The 20,220-nt window shown below is 37.4% G+C and overlaps 1 protein-coding gene across 4 annotated transcripts in view; it reads left to right on the top strand.

The window, feature by feature from the left end:
• Window positions 1-15,816, top strand: part of RAB3IP (RAB3A interacting protein) — a 36,667-nt gene extending 20,851 nt beyond the window's left edge. For 2 of the 4 annotated variants that reach the window (XM_089524131.1, XM_089524132.1), the window contains 10 exons: window positions 85-360; window positions 510-771; window positions 5,119-5,214; window positions 5,992-6,069; window positions 8,132-8,335; window positions 10,452-10,580; window positions 12,119-12,231; window positions 13,183-13,282; window positions 13,396-13,465; window positions 15,385-15,816. In XM_089524131.1, the coding sequence (XP_089380257.1) occupies window positions 110-360; window positions 510-771; window positions 5,119-5,214; window positions 5,992-6,069; window positions 8,132-8,335; window positions 10,452-10,580; window positions 12,119-12,231; window positions 13,183-13,282; window positions 13,396-13,465; window positions 15,385-15,467 (1,386 nt within the window). In that variant the 5' untranslated portion in view covers window positions 85-109 and the 3' untranslated portion in view covers window positions 15,468-15,816. Of the gene's footprint in view, window positions 1-84; window positions 361-509; window positions 772-4,101; window positions 4,324-5,118; window positions 5,215-5,991; window positions 6,070-8,131; window positions 8,336-10,451; window positions 10,581-12,118; window positions 12,232-13,182; window positions 13,283-13,395; window positions 13,466-15,384 lie in introns of those variants that run through there. The other 2 variants (XM_089524134.1, XR_016281232.1) reach the window with 2 other exon arrangements.
• Window positions 15,817-20,220: the final 4,404 nt, after the last annotated feature.

The raw sequence follows: 20,220 nt of genomic DNA, 5'->3' as shown, positions 1-20,220 counted from the left end.
TGATCTTAGTATTCTAATATAAGCCTGTCCCATTGAATGTATACATCTGTGCTACCTGCATTTTTTCTTTTCTTCTCATGCTAGAACTTCAGATAATGAATCTTCTATTATGGCCAATGACACCCTGGAAGGTTTTCATGAAGTGAATCTAGCATCACCAACTACTCCAGATCTCCTAGGAGTATATGAATCTAACGCTTCTGAACAAAGTACCTCACCTACAGTCATCTACCGCCTTCACCCCTCAGCTGTGTGTTCCACGCCTGTTCAGCCAACTGCCCTGGATGTTGCTGATCTTCCTACACAACCAGTATATTCATCTCCCAGGCATTTCAATTGTGCCGAAACACCAGGTATCAGGTTGGTTGTTAGGATATTTTATTCAATGATTAAATAAAACACTGTCATGACATCTTTGTGTATCTTGGCCTTCTAAAACTTTGTATATAATTGTCTATAGCTTTTGGAATTTTTTTGCTCAGTATATGATATATGCTCTTCTCTTTCAGCATCAATGTTACAGAAACTGTACCTTGTTCTACCTCAGGACCCCAGAGTGGGGCATGCAAACATGATAGTTCTAGAAAGGAGTGCAGCAGTGCGGAAAGAGAATTTTTGCAAGGCGCAACAGTAAGAGACTCTTCTGAAGGAAGTGACGATATTTTGGGGCTGAGCACAGATAGTCTGTCGCGCTTGCGAAGCCCATCTGTATTGGAGGTGAGAGAGAAGGGCTATGAGAGATTGAAGGAGGAGCTTGCTAAAGCTCAAAGGGTAAGCTTAATAAGTATTACATATCTTATGTTCTGTGTAAATTCAGAGCTTGGCACTGTGGAAAGAATTCAGTATTCTCCCCTCCCTGCATATCTTTTATTTTAAAGAATAACAAAATATTATTACACCTAAGCAAACTTCTGGACTTCTTTATTCGGTTCCTTAACAATTTTGGTACTATGCTTTTAAAAAAAATTATATTTTTAAAAATTATTTTTAAAATTTATATCCTCTTGTTTCCCATTGAGAGACTCAGCACATTTTATAGTTTAGGATAAAGAAAAATAGAGTTAAAATACTGTAAAGTACAATTTTAATAATAAAGAGTCAAAAACATTAATTTATAACAATTTTAAAATTAATTAAAACATAATAGTGAAGAGAAAGTACAGCATTGAAAGACCCTCTGCAGTGGCTAGTGTACAGCCAAAGGCCTGTGTAAACAAAAAGGTCTTTGCCTGCTGCAGACCAACAAAAACATCTACAAAAAATAAAATCAGCAGAACTAGACCTTCCATTCAGTAGGAAAGATTAAAATTAGAAGGAGATAGATCTTCAAGTCTTAGCCTTTGGAAGCTGTTTAAAAAGCTCTTTAAAGCTGCTGCATGTGAATGTGTTTCTCTTCCTTCAAAAGGAAGAAAGGGAAATTTGTAACATAGGGACAACTATGAAAAAAGGTTTGGCTCCAAGCATAATGTATCATGCACCTCAGTATGGCTTTATCCAAATTTTAAAGCACATGATTAAAGCATACGGGAAATATTTTCTGAGATACTTTTGGCTTAAATCATTTGCTCTCTTGTTCCCATAAAATCAAGAGGCAGATTTTTGAACTAACTGATGTTTCTTAATAACCTTCTAAGGAAGTTGTAATAGTCTAATCTGGAAGTCTATTCAACTAATCTGGTCTAATACATAACAGCCAGCATGGTGTAGGTTTGATCACTGGACTACAACTCTGGAAACAAGGGACTGAATCTCTGCTCAGCCATGGAAACCCATTGGGTGACCTTGGGCAATTTACACTTTCTGTGCCTAAGTGAAAGATAAAGGCAAACCCCCTCTGAACAAATCTTGCAAAGGAAAACTTGTGATAGGTTCACCTTAGTGTTGCCATAACTTGAAAATGGCTTGAAGGCATACAACATCATTAGTCTAATACTTGAATCTAGAAGTCACTAATGGAATGAATGAGAGTGGCCAGGTCTTGGTGACTATGAAAATCAACTTGAAACTTCAGAGGAAAAACATTGGTGAACATAATGGATGGGACAATAGGTTATGAATATAGTTATTAATGTGCTTAAAATGGGACTTTATTATTCTATTCTGCCTTCTGATATACAGCTGAAGTAATATCAACTGTGAATATTTGCCAGTTCACCTGATTTATACAAGATTTATTTATTTATTTCTCTTCATAGTGCATACGTCTAACACAGAGTATCCACGTCATTGTGAACATAATCTCTTTTGCTGTTATATTACAAATGGGCATTTGGCAAAGTTGACTTTTTATAACAGTTTTTAAAGAAGTTGCTGTTAAGTTCCCCTCTCCTTGTTTCTTGGTGGTGGTGATTTTAAATACCTATTCAGTATATGGCCATCTCTTTCTTTTCAGAGATGCAAAAATAGTGCTTTGTACTTTGATGTAAAGTTTCTCCTATACTGTAGTCTTGTGTCTATAGCATCCAGTTAAATTAACTGATTTTTGTTTAGAAAAGCACCTGAATATCAATGTGAGTCTTGCATAGCATTTCTTGGATTTTTCTCTCCCTTTTAGATCACATATAATCAGCCTATAAAAATGTTGCACACAGTCTACAGACATTGAGATCTTACAGACATACGTGAAAGAGAAGAAACAACCCTTCTATTTTTTTTTCTTTTTGCCACAACAGTGTTGCTGTTAAATCAAGATTATTCTCATTAGTAGCTTGAAGCTGCTTACCCCAGAGTTACCCTGTTCCTGTAAATGAGGCTATGCAGAAGTAGTGGTCTTGGCACTGGCTTCTCAGTTCTGATTGATTTCAAAATTAAATCTTTTCTATATTGCAGTTTTGCTGAATTGCAATATCTGTAGAGGTCTTTGTAATCCTTCTGAGATGTTATAGAAATTCTAAGCAGTGTTGTTTTTGTGTTGTTGCTTTCCTTGCTCTGGATGTATCTTTTTCACCTTATAGAAACGTCACCTTTCTGTTCTGTGAACCTGAGGTCCTTGTTTTACTTTTCTTCTACATGTTGGCTGCCCTCTAGTGCTGTGTATTTGTCATGCCTTTGTTGACACAGATCTTTAGCACTGGTTAATGGAATTTTGGTTAACACTTTCACATACTCTATGTATGCATTCACATACTGCGTATAGCCAACTAGCTTCTGGCTCTTAATTTGTAGTCTGTTCTTGCACCACAGAAGAGAAAGATGGAATATAAAATGAAGAAGTAATTTTTAGATTGGGCTATCAACATGTCATTCTTACAGTTTCTATATGAGACAATAGTATTACTTAAACAGGCAGACAATTATTGATAATTTATTATTCTGAAGTATATTTCAAGATTGGAATTTCAGGTCAGCCCAATAATTTTTTTGATATTGAAAATTGATACATGTCACTGCTATAAGCTAAACTTTATTGGTGGTAAATTGATGCAGCAGATTGTCTACAGCAGAGGAAAGCCTCATATTCTTTTAATTGATGGATTCCAGCATCTCCACTCAGCAAGTGGTAAAATCAGGTTCCTAAATAATGTCTACCATCTTAGGCTGACATTGCAGATTCCTGTGGTTTCCTTTGGCTGAGACAATTGGAAGCTGGATTCCAGAGTTATAAAAGGCAAAACCAAACAAAGGAAACTCAATTGTGCAGGTGTGGTTTGTCCTAACAGATATGAGAGCAGTATAAGCAAATTGTTGACAGGATGGTTTACTCTTCCAGTTTGTTCCTGGCCACTTCTGTCTATCTAAACTACTAGACTAAAGTGTAAGCCATTTAGCAGGGTCTGCTGAACATAACCTTTCTTATGCTGCTGGATGTCAATGTTCAGCCATGATGTTGTGAAGAACTTATCTGCCCACTCACAGGGATCACAGCTACTACACTTGTATTTAAATCAGTGCAACCAACTCAACAATAACAATTTTTACAACTGTACATTAGCCTATGAGCAATACAGCATCCTGTTGAAAATACAGCACCCTGTGATTGTAGCCCAATCAACATCTTGCCTTCTCTTAACCACTTGGATTCCCAGTGATTGGGCGGTATATAAATAAATTTTATTATTATTATTATTATTACTATTATTCTTTTCTCATTCTACAGATTTTGGCCCTAAACCTTTTCTTTTTCTTCAACACAATTTAAATATTGTGGGCAAGGGAAATGACTGCAATTCCTGGAGAGCCACTTGCCATCAGTGTTGATGCTAGGGACTTAAATAGATCAATGGACTGGATTGGTCAACTTCCTATGTTCTTATCTGCCATTGTATCTAGGATTTTCTTTGTTTTCTGTTGTCTTTCCACTTCAGGGCACCATGCATGTCTGAGGTATGGCAGTAGCATAAATGGGTGTTGTTGTGGCATTTAATCTGTGTAGTAAATATTCCTATAATTATTGGATCATTGCAATGAGTCACCCATTGCTAGTCAGTGCTTCCCATCTGGAATATGGGTGGGGGCAGTCAAAGGGTAGAGGTGCATTTGGCCAAGCTGGAGCTAATGACAATGCATCAGTCAAATTAAAGACTCTGGTGAGCTGTATTTAGTATACTAAACATAATCGGATGGGGTAGCCATGTATATATTTATTCATGTGTCTGCACCATTCACATAAAGCAGGAATGGGGAGTGGTGGCTCACCAGATGGTGGACTGTATTTCTCATAATCCTTCAGTGTTGTCTCTGCTTGTGAGGGCTGATAGGAGTAGCTGTGTACAACATCTGGAAGGCCATGTGGTCTATATCCCTGACATAAAAAATCTGATGAGCTCCCCCCCCCCCTTTCTGTGAAATGGAGCACATGGCTGATGGGGGCTATAACCTCCCCTATCCTACCTTGCTGTATCTAAGGCACTGAGACAGTTTCTCTTCTAACTCTCCCTGTTTCTAGAGCTAGGTGGGGAGAAAACAACTTTAAGAGAAGAAGAGCAGTGCAGGGTTACCAGATCCTTTGCTCTCCTTGCTCATTTTCATTTAAAAAAGAAATTGTCTGATCTCTTCTGTTGTCCACTTAGCATCTGACAAGGCAGGCACATATGCATAGCTGCCCATTGTGTCCAGTTTGCTCGCTTTTCCACTAGATTTAAATTTTGAGTGTCAACATGAATGCTAAATTTTCCATAGGAGCTGAAACTCAAAGATGAAGAATGTGAAAGGCTTTCTAAAGTGCGTGACCAACTTGGACAGGAACTGGAAGAACTTACAGCTAGTTTGTTTGAGGTTGGTTTGAAGACTTTGTTGTAACATACTTCTGGGCTGGGGTGGCTGTTTCATGAAGTACTCAAGTGTTGACTTCAAAATGGAAAAGTTTGGGAAGCAACTTATTCTTGAAAAATTTTAATAATAAAAAGGAAATTACTGCCTGAGTATGTTGGGGTGATTCACCCACATGAGAATGTATGCGTGCATGCACAGACTGCAAAGGTTTGTGAAGATACTGGTGGAATTGCCCAAGTTTTGCTCCTTAGGCTGACTTCCCTTTTGGAGTGGCAGTTTCATTGTGTCCTTTCATGTGGCAACCACACTACAATGTGATTGCTTGTACCTCAGAAACATGACTATCATTCCATTCAGTGCTTTGTTTATCTTAAAGGCATGGACAACTCTCCTGGCAGGGTACCAAAGACTTTAAAAAGCAGTGTAGAAGTAATTTGTAAGTTTGCTAGAGATGACTTCCATGTCTGTGGGGTGGTAAATGTGCTCTGGGTTTCAGTTCACATTTTTCAGGGCTTGTCCATGGTGCTGAACTACAACCCCAAACAGGACCAGTACCTTGGATAGCACCTTTAAATTTAAGTGTAAAACCCAGAGTGGATTCAAAACCTTACTCATATGGGAACCACTAGCTGCCACTGAATTTTGATAAAACCGCTGCAAAAATTTTTTTTGCCCGTATATTGTTTGTAAAGGTGGGCAAATATTTTTGCATGTTAATATCTTTAAACAGGGTGTAGCCTGTGTGAAGCATTTATACCACATGAGCATTTGTTCTTACAGGAAGCACATAAAATGGTAAGAGAAGCTAACATAAAGCAAGCAGCAGCAGAAAAACAACTGAAAGAAGCACAAGGAAAAGTGAGTTCTGGCTATCTGTTAATCATGTGTATGTTTTGGGTACATTTTGCAACATGCTAACTGATGCTCTCTTCCTCTCCCCCTCTTTGCATTTATTGGGAAACAACCCTCCTTAAGTGCAAACTCCTCAGGAAGTTTTGAAAAACAGTTAGGAAAGTGTTCTGAAGGGAAAGAGTCATTTGTTAAAACACATTTCATCATTTCCTCAATTTTCATTTTCAGAAACAAAATCATGTTGAATACCACTGTACCTGGCTCTTAAGAATTTTGTTGTGAATTAAAGATTGCCATTTTTGTAGCATATGTGCATGTTTGTTCAGTGATATGCATAGATTCTGGCAGATGTGCTTTTGGCAAAGGCTACATTCACACTGTCCAGTTCATTGGATCTGTTCTGTTGGCTTCCTTAATCTATTCTGAATCAGACTTTCAGTGTTAGCTAAAATGTTCCTTGTCCCCTAACACTAGAATTAGTTTTTGAACTTTAATGATAAACTGGGGAGAGTACACGCCTTTTGTAGTCCATAATACTAGAATACTACAGAATACAGTTGTCCCTTCACATTTGTGGCTTTGACATTTGCAAATTTTATTATTTACAAGTGACATTTCTTTGCTGAGGAAAGGGGACAGTTTGGATGGTTGTAGGTGACAACTGGGAAGCTTCTAAAGAATATGGAATGCTGGTTTTGTTCTAGATATTAACTTACTGGTTTTTCGCATGGGACAGGGGTTACTGAATAGATTAGGGAAGCATGCTTGCATCTAGGAAAGGAATGATGAGAAGAGGTGATGACCTTGTTCTTTGTAAACTTTCATTGGATCACTGGTCTGTAACTGAGGCTCTTCATAATATCTGGTTAATGGTTAGAAAACCGGAATGTTGTTTTGCAATTTCACCTCTGAGAATTTCACCAGCTCTTTTGGTGAGCTTCACTTAAAGAAAGTTGGTGGTGGAACCACCCCATCGGAAGATAAGACTATCTATGGCTATTATATATCACTTCCAGAGTAGGAAGCAATATGCTTCTCAATAGCAGTTTCCAAGAAATATGAGTGAAGTATTTCTTGCTTGTGGGATTTCCATAGACATCTTGTTGACTACTCTGGGAACAGAATACTGGATTGATAGGCTTTGAATCTGATCTAGCAGAGCTGTCTTCAGATTTATTGTATTGTGGGATGTTACTGTATGTTCTTACAGGTGATCTAAGGTTAAGGTGTACCACAAATTTGTCTGTTTTATCATTGATTCAGTCTTTTATAAAAGCTTTGATTGCTGTAGCTTGGAATCTCTGCAGTGATAGTGAGTTGGTTATAGTGGTGTTCCCTCAGAAAATTGTAGACAACTTGACACTTTCCCCACAATGCTCAGTGGAATTTACTTTATAATTCTGAAAGGAGGGTTGCTTTTTGTAACCAAAACAGTGATGACTAGGTGCATTATTTCCCTCATCTTACACTGCAAAAATTTTTAAGGAAGCAGCAGAGGAAACTTTTGAGAGTGCAAATGAGTTTTGCACCAGCTCTTATTGAATACAGAAGTGGAATTGTTTGAAGGCAGCCAATGGCAGGAATGACAGAAAAGGGTGTAGTTCCCTGTCATTGGCTTATCTACATAATGCCATACATTATAGCTTTTAATAAAGATTATGTGATGGTTCCCCAGTCCTTGGAGCTATTTGTTCACTGAGATTTTATGTAAGAAACTCCAAATGCCTATATTTTTTTCCTGTTGGGTCATATGTGAACACACTCAAAATATTGTTAATGAGGATATGGAGATCTAAATCAGTACCCTTGCCTCTCACTTGCTACAAGTGTAGAGAAATCATGGGTCTCTTGGGTTGCATGTCTTTGATGCTTTGAGTCATGTTTGCTGTGAATTCTGAAGTTTATCACTCTATTGATTCCTCACACCATCCACTATAATTTCAGTGGCAATATAATAAGAAATGTTCTTCCTAAAAAAGGAATTGCAGTAAAAATGTCTACATTCTTCCCTATACATTCTGTGTAGGCTGCGAGTCTGGTTTATTTATTTTTTAATATGTTTATTTAGATTGATGTTCTTCAAGCTGAAGTAGCAGCTCTGAAAACATTGGTACTATCCACTTCACCAACCTCGCCAACAAAAGAGCTTCAGTCTGGTGGGAAAACACCATTCAAAAAAGGTCACACAAGGAATAAGAGTACAAGCAGTGCAATGGGTGTCAACAACCAGGATCTTGCAGTGATGCAACCAATTGTAAAAGACTGCAAAGAGGTATTTAAGGGGTTGAATAAAAACTCTAGGCATTATAGGTGTGCATTAAAACTGTAAAGAACTCATTAAAACTTTCTTACTGAGAAGCTGTTATAAGACAGTAACATGTAGTGTATGTGGGTGTGTTTCTCCTTCAAATAGCTATTCTCTCAGTTGAAGAAGTGGCCAAATAAACTTTTCTTCAAATACATACAAATTTTGTCTAAAAGTGTCTCATCATAGACTTTTCTGCTCATTCTAGTGGTTTTTACACCTTTGTTTGCGTTATCCAGTTGAATAATCCTAAGGTCAGATTTGTAGAAATAACTTTCCTTTCTTTACTTTAGTACAGGGATTGGCAAAATGCAAGCTGTGGGTTGCATGAAGTCCACAAGGCCTGGGACATAGGCCAACTTTCCCCTCCCCAATGCAAAATGCTCCCAAATAATCTCTCAGTGGTGTGTGGGGCATTTTTGCTTTGTTTCAGACTCTCTGGGCAATGTTAGGGTGAGGAGAGGATCTTTTTTGTTTTGTTTTAACAGCAGGGAGTTATTTGGAAATCGCTTCCTTTTCACACTACTACTACCTCTTGTTCTTCTTTAGAAAGGCCTCCTCTGGGATTAAAATGGCCTGGGTGCTCGAAAACATGGGACAAATGCTCACCCATGTATTCCCTTCTAGTGCAGTATAGAATTAAGGATTTTTAAAAAAATACTTTTTGGTGACAAAAAAAGAGAAAAGGATGTTATGTTATCTATTTACAATAATCAGTTGTGTACATATATATTTATTAAATATGATTTAAAAAAACAAGCTGGAGGGAATGCAAAATTAATACTATACATGATATGGACAAGAAGAACAACTTTTGTCCAGAAATGGAAAGCAAAAAACACACCTACAACTAAAGAATGTCTATTAAAAATATATGACACGATGAAATAGATAAGCTGACATATTAATTCTTAAATAACTATAAAAGGGAATGGAAAGATGTGATAAGATAATGGAGAGAAAATGAGGGTGAATTAGCAATTATAGGTCTTACAGGTTAATGAAAAGATAAAGGAGAACGAATGGGAAAAAGGAATTTAAAGACAAGGTTAAAAGATAATGAAGAGTGGAGAATAGACATTGCAAATATATATAGATAGGATTTTAGGAATATATGGATGCTACATGTATGCAACAGAAAAAGAAAGAAATGAAACCTGCAGTCAAATTAAAAGAATATAAATACTCATAGAAAAATGTAGAATAACAATGAATTAATGTAATTAAATTGAAGAAAAGTATTGTCAAATTAAGGTGGACAAACTTAGTTCTGAAGGAGAGATAGAAAGGGAGGGGGGATTTGATTGTAAAGAAAAAGAAAAAAGGACATTTTGGAACATTTTTTTAACCTATGTGGGCCACAAAAACGGCCCTGGGGGCTGAATGTGAGTCATCCTTTCCCCATCCTTGATGTAGGGGAGTAGGGGAGAACAACGTACTTGTGTGTGTTTGTACAGTGTGCATGTGTTGCAGATTTGGCCATGTAAGCACTAGAAGGAAAGATATTTGTGATGTTTAAGAAAAGTATGAAGTAAATTTATAATGTATTACTGTATATCTTTGGGAGCTGACACTGGTTTAGTTGCTGCCTTCCTCCCTCCTTTCCCGCTTGGCATGAAACATGTGAACCAAAATGTTTCCTGTCATTAGAAACTTTGAGAAATTAAATCCTGGTGTGAGTTCCCAATTGTTTCCCTCTGCATGCACAAAGAAAATAATTAAAGTAAAAATACCTCCACTTTATTTTTGGAAATTGGTTGCACAGTCTGTGCTGTGATTAGGAGACAAAAGGGCGGAAGTTGGCAAACAATTAATATCTTAGCCTGTGATTGTACAATAGAACAATATAGTCTCTACAGCATGGTGCCTTGAAGCTAAGGCACAATGTAGCAGAGTTAAATAACTCTTGGAAGGATTTTTTAAGTATATGTAAATCAGCAAAGGGTGAAGCACTTGTGAACTCTGGCTGTATTGTCAATTAAAAATTATGAAAATGCTCCATCCAAGATGCCATGAATAGTGATTATAATATATTCAACTCCTGCATAGCCTATTCAATTGTTTTGTTTTGTTTAACTGTTAGGCTGACTTAGCCCTATATAATGAATTCAGATCCTGGAAGGACGATCCCACTATGGACCGGAAATGCCCTTTCCTAGATAAAATCTATCAGGAAGATATCTTTCCATGTTTAACCTTCTCCAAAAGTGAGGTAACGTTTTGAAATTGCATATTGTTATATAAATTGATTATCATTGCACCAGGGAGGGCCAGCTCACCATGACTACCTCATGTCCTGAGGTGAGGTTCCAAACTATCCTGGATGGGGTCACACTTCCCCTAAAGGACAAAGTTTGCAGTTTGGAAGTACTGCTGGCCTCATCACTACAGCTGTCATCTCAAGTAGATGCGATGGCCAGGAGTGTTTGGGGAAGGGTAGAGTCACACAGAAGAATTGTTCTAATATCTTTCTCACCTGATCCACTGTGACTGGTCTCATATGATCCTATCTTCTTCCATGTTGCCTCAGTTCTTGCGTTATCGGAGAATCATAAGACGTAGCCATGGGATAGCAAGAACCACCCTGTTCCTGTAATCAGCTGCTCATATGCTTTGTGTACAGGCACAAATCAGTAAATTAGGTCAGACACGTAAATCCTAGAATAAAGTGGTAATTTGATGAACACGGGGTGGTGGTGTCTGCCTTGTCATTGCATTGTATCTAGGATGTTGCCAACCCCTCTTCATATACCAGAAAGTCCTCTCTTTCCTGCTGCTTATAATTAATTCATAGACTGTGTAAGTCTCTTTTAAAAAGAATGTGCCTTCCAAGTGTATTGTTACTGTGGATTCAGCTGTTACCTGACTCATTTGTAGCTCATTCCTGATTGGTTTTTTAAGCAAATATCTGCTCACCTGCCTTTCTTCATCTGCCCATTTTCAGTCTAGCTTCCATTTTTATGAGCTTCTCATAAAAATGACAGATTTTGAGTCTGGACTTGATTATTGTCTGGACACTGTAATCTTGTAACTCAGTTTCTTCAAGTGTGTATCTGTGTGCCCCTGGTAATATGTGTATACTAAGGATTTTGAGTAGACGAAAGGCATTCTCTTTGAGATCCTTTTGAATTAGCATGTCTTCTTTCATTATGTGTGTCTCGTTTTCCACTTTATTAACTGCTCAATAGCTCATGTCAGACATTCTTTTAAAACTATGCTATAAAATAAATCAAGACTTAATATGCCAGTGAAATGAACAGGGGAAGGGAGAGAGAAACTAGGATAATGACAGAAAACTCTTTTGAGTTTATGGCGGAATTTGAATCTTACAAGGATATATTCTTCAGCACCACATGACACCAGTTGTCTTATCTCAGATCCTGTCTAGTAAGTCTGTTTTTACCCTCCAGAGGAGGTAGACCTGAGTTTATGTGGGTGCATAGGTTTGTGTGTGTGTGTGTGTGTGTGTATGCACACATTTCTAGGTATATTTGGTAATCTTATAGTTTTATGATTTTATATTTTTAACCCAGTATTTTCAGGAATTTTACATTTTTGACTTATTATATGAATGTGTTATTTTAATTGTACTTTAAAATTGTACATTTTATTGTTTTTAAGCATTTTTTGAGCTGCCTTGTGTCCAATTTGGCAGAAAGGCAGCATATAAAACAAACAAACAAACAAATAGTTGTGGAAAGCCTTAACTGTGGTTAGAATTGAAGCAGCTACTCTTTCTTTTGTTTTCAGTTGGCATCTGCTGTCCTGGAAGCTGTGGAAAACAATACCTTAAGCATTGAACCTGTTGGCCTACAACCTGTTCGATTTGTGAAAGCTTCTGCAGTTGAATGTGGAGGACCAAAGTATGTTTACACTGGAGGCGTTCTGTCATTCAACTGACATATAACTACATTTGAAAATAGTGGATTAATTCCTAACTGTCTATCAAGTAATAGGTGTAAAGGCTTGCTCCAAGCTAGAAACCCCATAGGTGCCTCACAAGATGTTCAGTAGGAATCCTTTCCCTCTAGCAAAGCCTTGTTTGTTTTGTAGCAAAGACACAGGGGTAATTTCTTAATCCAGGCATGGTGGATCCAATGGCAGCTGATTTGATAGCAGTTGGACATGGATGATGTGTGACACATTTGTGTTGCCCAAGGCATAGACTTGTAAACTGTCCTTAATTCCTTTAAGGAAGAATGGCATATAAATGTGAGAAATAACTTACTTAAAAATAGTTCCAGTTTGATCTGAGCTGATAATTATATCAATATTGTAGTGCAGTGAAAGATAATTGTAATTTCTTAATATATTTTCTTAACATAATATATAAATTGAATTTCTTAATATAAACTGTACTTTTATAAACATGCGTGTAATTATGACATTAGTTTTTTTTAATAAGGCCAGAAAAGAATTATTACAGTCTGTACATGTGAAAACTAATTAGGTATTTAAAATTTGAAAGGCAAAACATATTTCTAATCATTCACTTTCAATTAAAAGCACTATTGGGTATTCTTACCTCTGTTGTCGATATGTTATACTCAGTCCATCTGAGGCCAATGAATATGGAAGAAATATGATGCAGTGGACCAATATATGGCCATCACACTCTCTAGTAATGAAAGGTAGCCTAAATCCCTTCCATGAAATTGTATTATCCCTTTTAACATTGGCCATAGTGGTGGGCATCCCCTTTTGTGTGAAATGAGAACATTTTTTTTTTTTTGGTCCAGTTGTAAGTAACTGTACTTCAGTTTTCCTGTACATTAAATTCTGAAATACTTTTTCAAACTGTTCTGTTAATTCAGGAAATGTGCTCTCAGTGGACAAAGTAAAACATGCAAGCATAGAATCAAGTTGGGAGACTCGAGCAACTATTACTATATTTCTCCCTTCTGTAGATACAGGGTAAGTATTAGGCTTCCCAGTGCTTTTGTACATCTCATGTTTCATGGAAGTGAGTAGTGCATTGAATCAAATATGTTCAATTGTAATTCTTACGCTTCTCTCTTTTTGTGCAGATCACATCTGTATGTAACTTTTTCACATACATTCGGTATATTCAGCAGGGGCTTGTGAAGCAGCAAGATGGTAAGTGAAGACTTGTGTCTAGTACAAATAAATATTGAATGTATTGACATTAATGCAAGAAAGTTCAGGTTCTGTTGATAGATGAGACATTCCTGACTAGAAATGGCTGCCTGCTTATTGATAACACTTTCATAACAGATTCTTCATTTATATAAACAAACATTTTGGGGCAGTAGTGTTTTCCAGCAGTGCAAGGGAACTCATGCCTCTCCAGAGGATGTGCTATAGATCTCATTGTCCCTGATCACTATATCAAGACAACTTTGGCTGATGGAAGTTAATGTATATAAAGAGTTGAAAGGCTGGGATTATATCTCAAGTCACCTTTGTGGATGTGGAAAAGTATCATACAGTTGGAGAAAAGAGATAGTTTTAATAATTAAAGCCAGCACTCAACTTTTATACAAGGAAGTTGAATGCTGGCTTTAATTGTTAAAACTATCCCTTTCCCCCAACTGTATAATACTTTTCTATATCTACAAAGGTGACTTGAGATATAACCCCAGCCCTTCAACACACTTTTCTCTGACATTTAAAAAAAATTCTAGAGACTGCACTGGGCAACATATTTCAGTTCAATTTTAAATTATAAGAACATTAATGAATGATATGTAATGTAGCTACTCTCTTTTTGTGCCATTCTGGTAGTGTGAACTTAGCTTTGTTGCTGCCTGTGCTTAGGCTTCATGGCCTTCTAGGTTCTTTCATTGTTACATTTCGATTTCAGAAACTGTCTAATCTTATTTTTCAGTGTAAAAACCCTTCTTCTGAAGGACTGTTAAAACTTTAATATGAAGTGAAATCTAACTTTAGAGTATGCAAGCATGTTGTCCTAGACAAAGCTAAATGATGCAGAGGACAGACTTGTAGTTTTTAACCTTTAGTCACTAAAAATAAATACATTTTGTTGATTTTAAAGTAATAAATCCTTCAGAGGTGAATGCACAGTTATTACATTATTTTAGTTTCTTCTGTAAAGTTGAATGAAAAATTCAATAAATTGTGTTTTATAGCCATGGTGTGAAATTGGGAGGGATCACTTTTAAAGCAGGACAGTAGCACATAAAAACAATTATTTTTACTATAAACAAGATGGGGACATAGTGGGTCCAAATCCCTTTTTATGCCTACCATGTCCCTCCTGACCTCCCAGAGCTCCACATCATTTTTCCAGGTGAAAAATTGGCCTCCAGAAGACAAACGCTGCACTGCCCCAAGACAAAATAGTAACTGTTACCATTTCCCCGCAGCCACTGAGTCCCAAAATTGGTTGAGCAAATTGGGAAGTCACAGTCAGAATTAATGTTACAATTTCCAGTCAATCTGTGGCCGAAAAATTGGATGGTGGCTCCCACTGCGGGAACAATGATTTGACCTCTAGTCCCATTGCAGTTGCCCACTCCTGCTGTAGATCATCTAATGGAGTTGAATCATCAGTTAATTTTTTCCCCTCTGCCACCAAGCAATAAATTAGTAGTAAAAATTAGTCTTTAGAATGCGGTGTTATGTTGGCCAAAACAACCACCATCACCAAAAAGCTAACTGGCATGCAAAGGAAATGTAAGAGGCCAATAGTTAATGTTTTCCTAATGCAAAATGCATTAGCCATTTGCATCAGAACAAATTCCTTTTGACTGCTGCCAATGGGTGCATTATTTTCAAACACACCATTTTAAATATCTAAACATTCAAAGTAAAGAATGTTTCTGTTCTGGATGCACAATAGATATTCTCTGACATGTTTAAATTACAAATAGCCAACGGTACTTTCTCGAATGTCTAGATGATATCACCTCTATGTGGAAATTAGTAATTTTTGTACCTTGTGAAAGGGAAAGGATATTTTTAAATACATATATGTCGTTGAGAGTTTTTTTTAAAAAAATCATGTTATTTTTGTATGTTTTTCTTTTGTGCAGTGGATCAAATGTTTTGGGAAGTAATGCAGCTGAGGAAGGAGATGTCATTGGCAAAACTTGGATATTACAAGGAAGAGCTGTAACTACTAAACTTCTGGTGCTTGCATGAACTTCCATAAATCTACATTATCTTCTGATTGATTCTAAATCCTAGTCACTTGATATTTATTTTGAAAAAATAAAAATGGGTCCAAGGCTTCTACTTTTGTGCAAATTGCACTACATATTCTTGTAATTCAACAAAATGGTCTTATGTACAGATGAAAGCTATATTGTTCCATTTGTAGCGAAGGGAAGAGGATTATCAGATGTAATAGCAGTTGTAATTTATGACTGAGAAATACATTGTTAAATGACTTTCAGAATTTGTGTTTGTTTTTGTGTTCTGGAAAATTTTTAATGTAGAATTTCATCTTAATAAAAGTTAAACTAGAGTCTTGTGATGTCTGAAACATTTAAATGCACTGTGTGAATTCTGCAAACTCTGGAATCATGTTTCTCTATGAATATTATTATTACTAAAGACAGCTCAGTATCAGTAGCCTATGATCATTACATAGGGCAATGCAGAAAACCCCCCCGAATATTTACTGTTATCTGTTGTTCAGAATTCAGAGACATAGCTGTGTTAGTCTTGAATATGTCAAAGATCTTATAACATCTTTGAAACTATCCATGCGAAATAAGTTGTTGCATTTGAGGAAGTAGACCAAGTATACAAAGCTTATGCTGCAGCTCCTTTCACACAGTCATTAAGGTACTACAAGATCTCTTTGCATACTGATTTATTGTTCAGGTGTAAGATATTTTTTATGATGTTGACAGAATGGGTTTAGTTATTCTTTAAATAACCAGCCCCTGATCATTTGTATCTTGTGCAGTAAAATAGAAAATGCTGGTAAAAACAGAAAAGAGGTATTCAGCTTTTTCTGAATATTCTGTGTGTATCTCTTACATCCCTGCCCCCACATCTTGCAGTATTTCTTCCAGTAGTTTCCTTCAGATGAGCTACCAAGGAGTAGTGATCTCCACACAAGTTAAGTTTTTCCCCACATCCTGCATAAAAAGCTTGAGCACCTAATGTTAGAGATACATAGTTGGTTAAAGATTATTTCTATCAGCCTTTCAGCATTTCACTCACCTTGCATGTCATTTTTTCAAGCTGTTCTCTTTTAACATATGGTTGCTCTGATTATGGCCAATAAGCACATTTCACTGAAACCAGGTCACATTGCTACCTGGCTTGTGGCCAGGTGCTGTTTTTTATCCAGTTTGAACTGAATATGATGTGTAACCTATTTTTCCACATTTGCTCAATCTGTATCAGGGCTGTGGGATGTTGTTGCACTGGAGTTCGCAGCAACACTAGCTAGTAGTAAGGGATAATGGGAATTGGGGTCTAATCTGTACTGAGGACTCTCGCCATTTATGCTCATGATGGGCAGTTCAGCCTCCTGGATGATAACATGTTTCATGCAGAGTAGGCTGTAAAGCAGAAGCAATTTGTGTCAGTGAAATGAACGTTAGTTTTTTTTCTTTAATGTAGTATTTTAAAATCTCACCTATTTTAAACAAATTGTCAGCATGTAAGCAACATCTTTCCCTTCAACTGATCAAGGTATTGGCGTGAAAATATTCAACATATGTAAGATAAACATTTTTATTTTGACTCCAGATATTGAGCCAATTGGAGCTGATATGGTTAAATTTGTGTGGTATAGACCAGTAGCTGTTTATTCCCCCTGAGGCTCTTAGATGCATGTATGGTCATGATGATATTTATAAAACAAGTGTATAAAGTGTGGCTCTTCAGATACTGTCACACCGCATTTCCCAACATCTCTCACCATTTTATATGATGGCTAGGACTGTTGGGAGAAACCCATCAAAGGATATCTGGTGTCTGTGGAAATCAATGGGTGTTGATGGGAAGCAGTTCTTCATACACAGCTCTGTGTTGGAGCATTTCCTAAATAGTTGCTTAGCAGACTTAAAGGGCTGGCTGTATCTGAGCAGAGCTTTAGGATGTAGCTATTTTCTTGATATGGTCAGCCCTCCATACCACGAATTCAACCATGGTTGAAAATACTCTTAAAAAAAATTCCCAAAGCAAACCTTGATTTTGCCATTTTACAGTATATAAGAGATACCATTTTACCATGCCATTGTATTTAATGGGACTTGAGCATCCATAGATTTTGTTATCTATGGGGAAACAAACCCCAGTGGATACCAAGGCCCACTGCACTACAGGTGCTATGCTTGATGGTATTTTGCCATCTTCTTCTGACTCACTAACATTTTCTATGAAAACCTCTGTGAAAGTGTAATTATATTTCTAGGGGTGATGAAGGTGAGGAAACTATAAACATTGATTCCTCTGGATTTTTAAACTTTAGCATATATATATAACCTGCCATATGAGACTAGAACTACTACCGATTTTACTAATATTTCCAACACTGATGGATCAATGTTTTTTCTCTTAATCCTGATATTTTAGATGACAATTCCTTTATCCTTTATTTTATTTCTTTTAGGCCATGTAAAAGTTAGGATCCCTTAAAAACCTATATATACTAAAGGTACTAGATCCTGTTTGATTTTAGAAGCTAAGCAGGGTCAGCCCTGGCTAATACCTGGAGATTGCCAATGAATACTAGGTGCTGAGGACTATATTTCAGAGGAAGGAATTGGTAAAACCAGCTTTGGGTATTCCTTGCCTAAGAAAAACCTATGGAATTCATGAGGTCCCCATACATTGACAGGCATCTTGAAAGCACATACCTACACCACAAACCAGAACACAGAGACTTGCTAGAAACTTGGCAATATCCTTGTTTTTGCAGTTCCAGCCCCCAGCTGACCATAAGTTGCAACTAACATGAACACCATTTGACTTGGCATGTCAACTTGGTATGGGTCTGCTTTAGCATATTAAGCATTTTCTCCACCTACTCTCCACACTTCACAACTGTTGCACCATGTAATAAAACCCTGCATAGTTAACAGGTTGGCTCTGTTCCCAGTGAGAAGTTGTGATGAAGTGTGGTGCTTTCTATTTCCTGTAGTAAAGAGCCAAGATTTGCAGTGTTAACTGAACACTTTCTCTCTCCAGTTTAAGTATTCTGATGCAACAAAAAGGTCCCACCTTCTCACTCCCTACGATCTGTCATTGCCACATCTACTCTTTCTTTCCAACTTGTCATATGGCCAGCTGTTCTATGTCAGACCTACATGTGACTTGAACAGCAAAGTACAGTACTTTTGCTTCCTTTCTAGTGCAATTCATCAGGCTTTCTGGCACATTCCTTTCTTTTTCCAGTCCTCCAGGGGCCTGTCTAGGTGTAAGTTATGATGAGCCAAATCTATCAGGCAATGCTCACTATTCTAAAGACCTTGCTGTGAACATTCCTGTTGTGGGGTGAAGTGTGGGTGGGACAAACAAAGAACAAAGCAAGAAATGCAATAATTAAACTTTGGAACTCATCTTGGTGTGGTAGTGGTAGTGATGGTGGGGAAACTCACAGGAAGTCAGTTTAGCTTTATAATTCATTTTATCGTAAATGTGTCCTTGATTAAAGATGGTAGTCTTATGTCCACCTGGCTGCCCAATCCAGGTCTGAGTTTAAAATAAACAGAAGGGTTGAGAGAGCCAGATCAGAGACCTTGAAGTTGCCCACCTACAGTTAGTACCTGGACAATATCTTCTTATGTCATCTGCTAAAATTCTTTCCCACTTATGGGATGTAGTTATTGTATTTAAATAAAATTCATTCTACTTTTATATCTGTGCATACAGTATAAATTACCACATGCAAGGGTTCTTTTTTTGTTTTTGTTTTTGCAAATCTATGTCTTCTGCTTTGATGATGTGCATGTGGCCTCCCCAGTGTTCATGCATTTGCTGTGAGCTTTAAAAAAAGATAACAGTTGGCATTCTGTTAGTGACTTACGCAGGCATAAGTCCCAACATATGTCTGTGTAAGTCATTTTCTGGCCATTGTGGAGGCCTGAATTCTCTATCAACCTTGCACAAAGATCAGCCTCCATCCCACTGCTTAACTGCCCCCCACCCCCACCCAATGCCAATTTCTTAGGAAAATGCAGAAGAGAAATGAACTGACCTCCTCCTCCAGGACCTCTGGACACTTCTTTCCTGTTTCTGTGCTCTCCATTGTCAAGTAAATTGGCATGGAGGGTGTAAATGAGCTGAAAGTGAGAATTGTGGGAGTGAAATGGGCAACATTTAATAGTTCCAACTGTATGGAACTTTACAGTATGTCTCCTGATCAAAGATTTCATCCATTACAAATCTATGAAGATTGCATTTACATTTTACACTGTACAGGGCTTTCCCCTTCCCTCCTCCCATATATCTATCCATAACATTTCTCCAGTTGCACATAAACACATGAGAGGGCAGGGCATTAAGGAGATAAGCAACCTTTGCTGCTTTTCTAATTGCGCATGTGTTCTATTGTAAAGTGAATTTGAGGGTAAAGGTCCTTAACAAGGAAGGAAGAAAACGTTTGCTGTGGTCCACAGCCATAGTTAGGGGGCAATGCTGTGTGTAACTTTTGTTCTAAAACTGGTGGAGGATTTTAGGACAAAAATCACAAACTCTCAGAATTAGTTGGAAACTCATTTGCAAGGTACTGAATTTTCTGTGGCAGCTAGTCAGTGGTTTCCCTATGGGAATGGAGCACGGTATTTCCGGGCAGATGGGCAGTCTTTTAAAAAAGCCTACGCTGTAATAACTAGTCTGGTAGGTCTGAGTACTATAGGCGGACTGTGTGAGAAAAAGCTGGGATTTGCCTGCTTCCTTTTTTGTTC

Source organism: Sceloporus occidentalis, unplaced genomic scaffold (genome assembly GCF_023333645.1).
Source record: "Sceloporus occidentalis isolate IW3139 unplaced genomic scaffold, rSceOcc1.0.p SCAF_5, whole genome shotgun sequence".
NCBI lineage: Eukaryota > Metazoa > Chordata > Lepidosauria > Squamata > Phrynosomatidae > Sceloporus > Sceloporus occidentalis.
The sequence above is the reverse complement of the archived record's forward strand: the minus strand, read 5'-3'. Positions and strand labels throughout refer to the sequence as shown.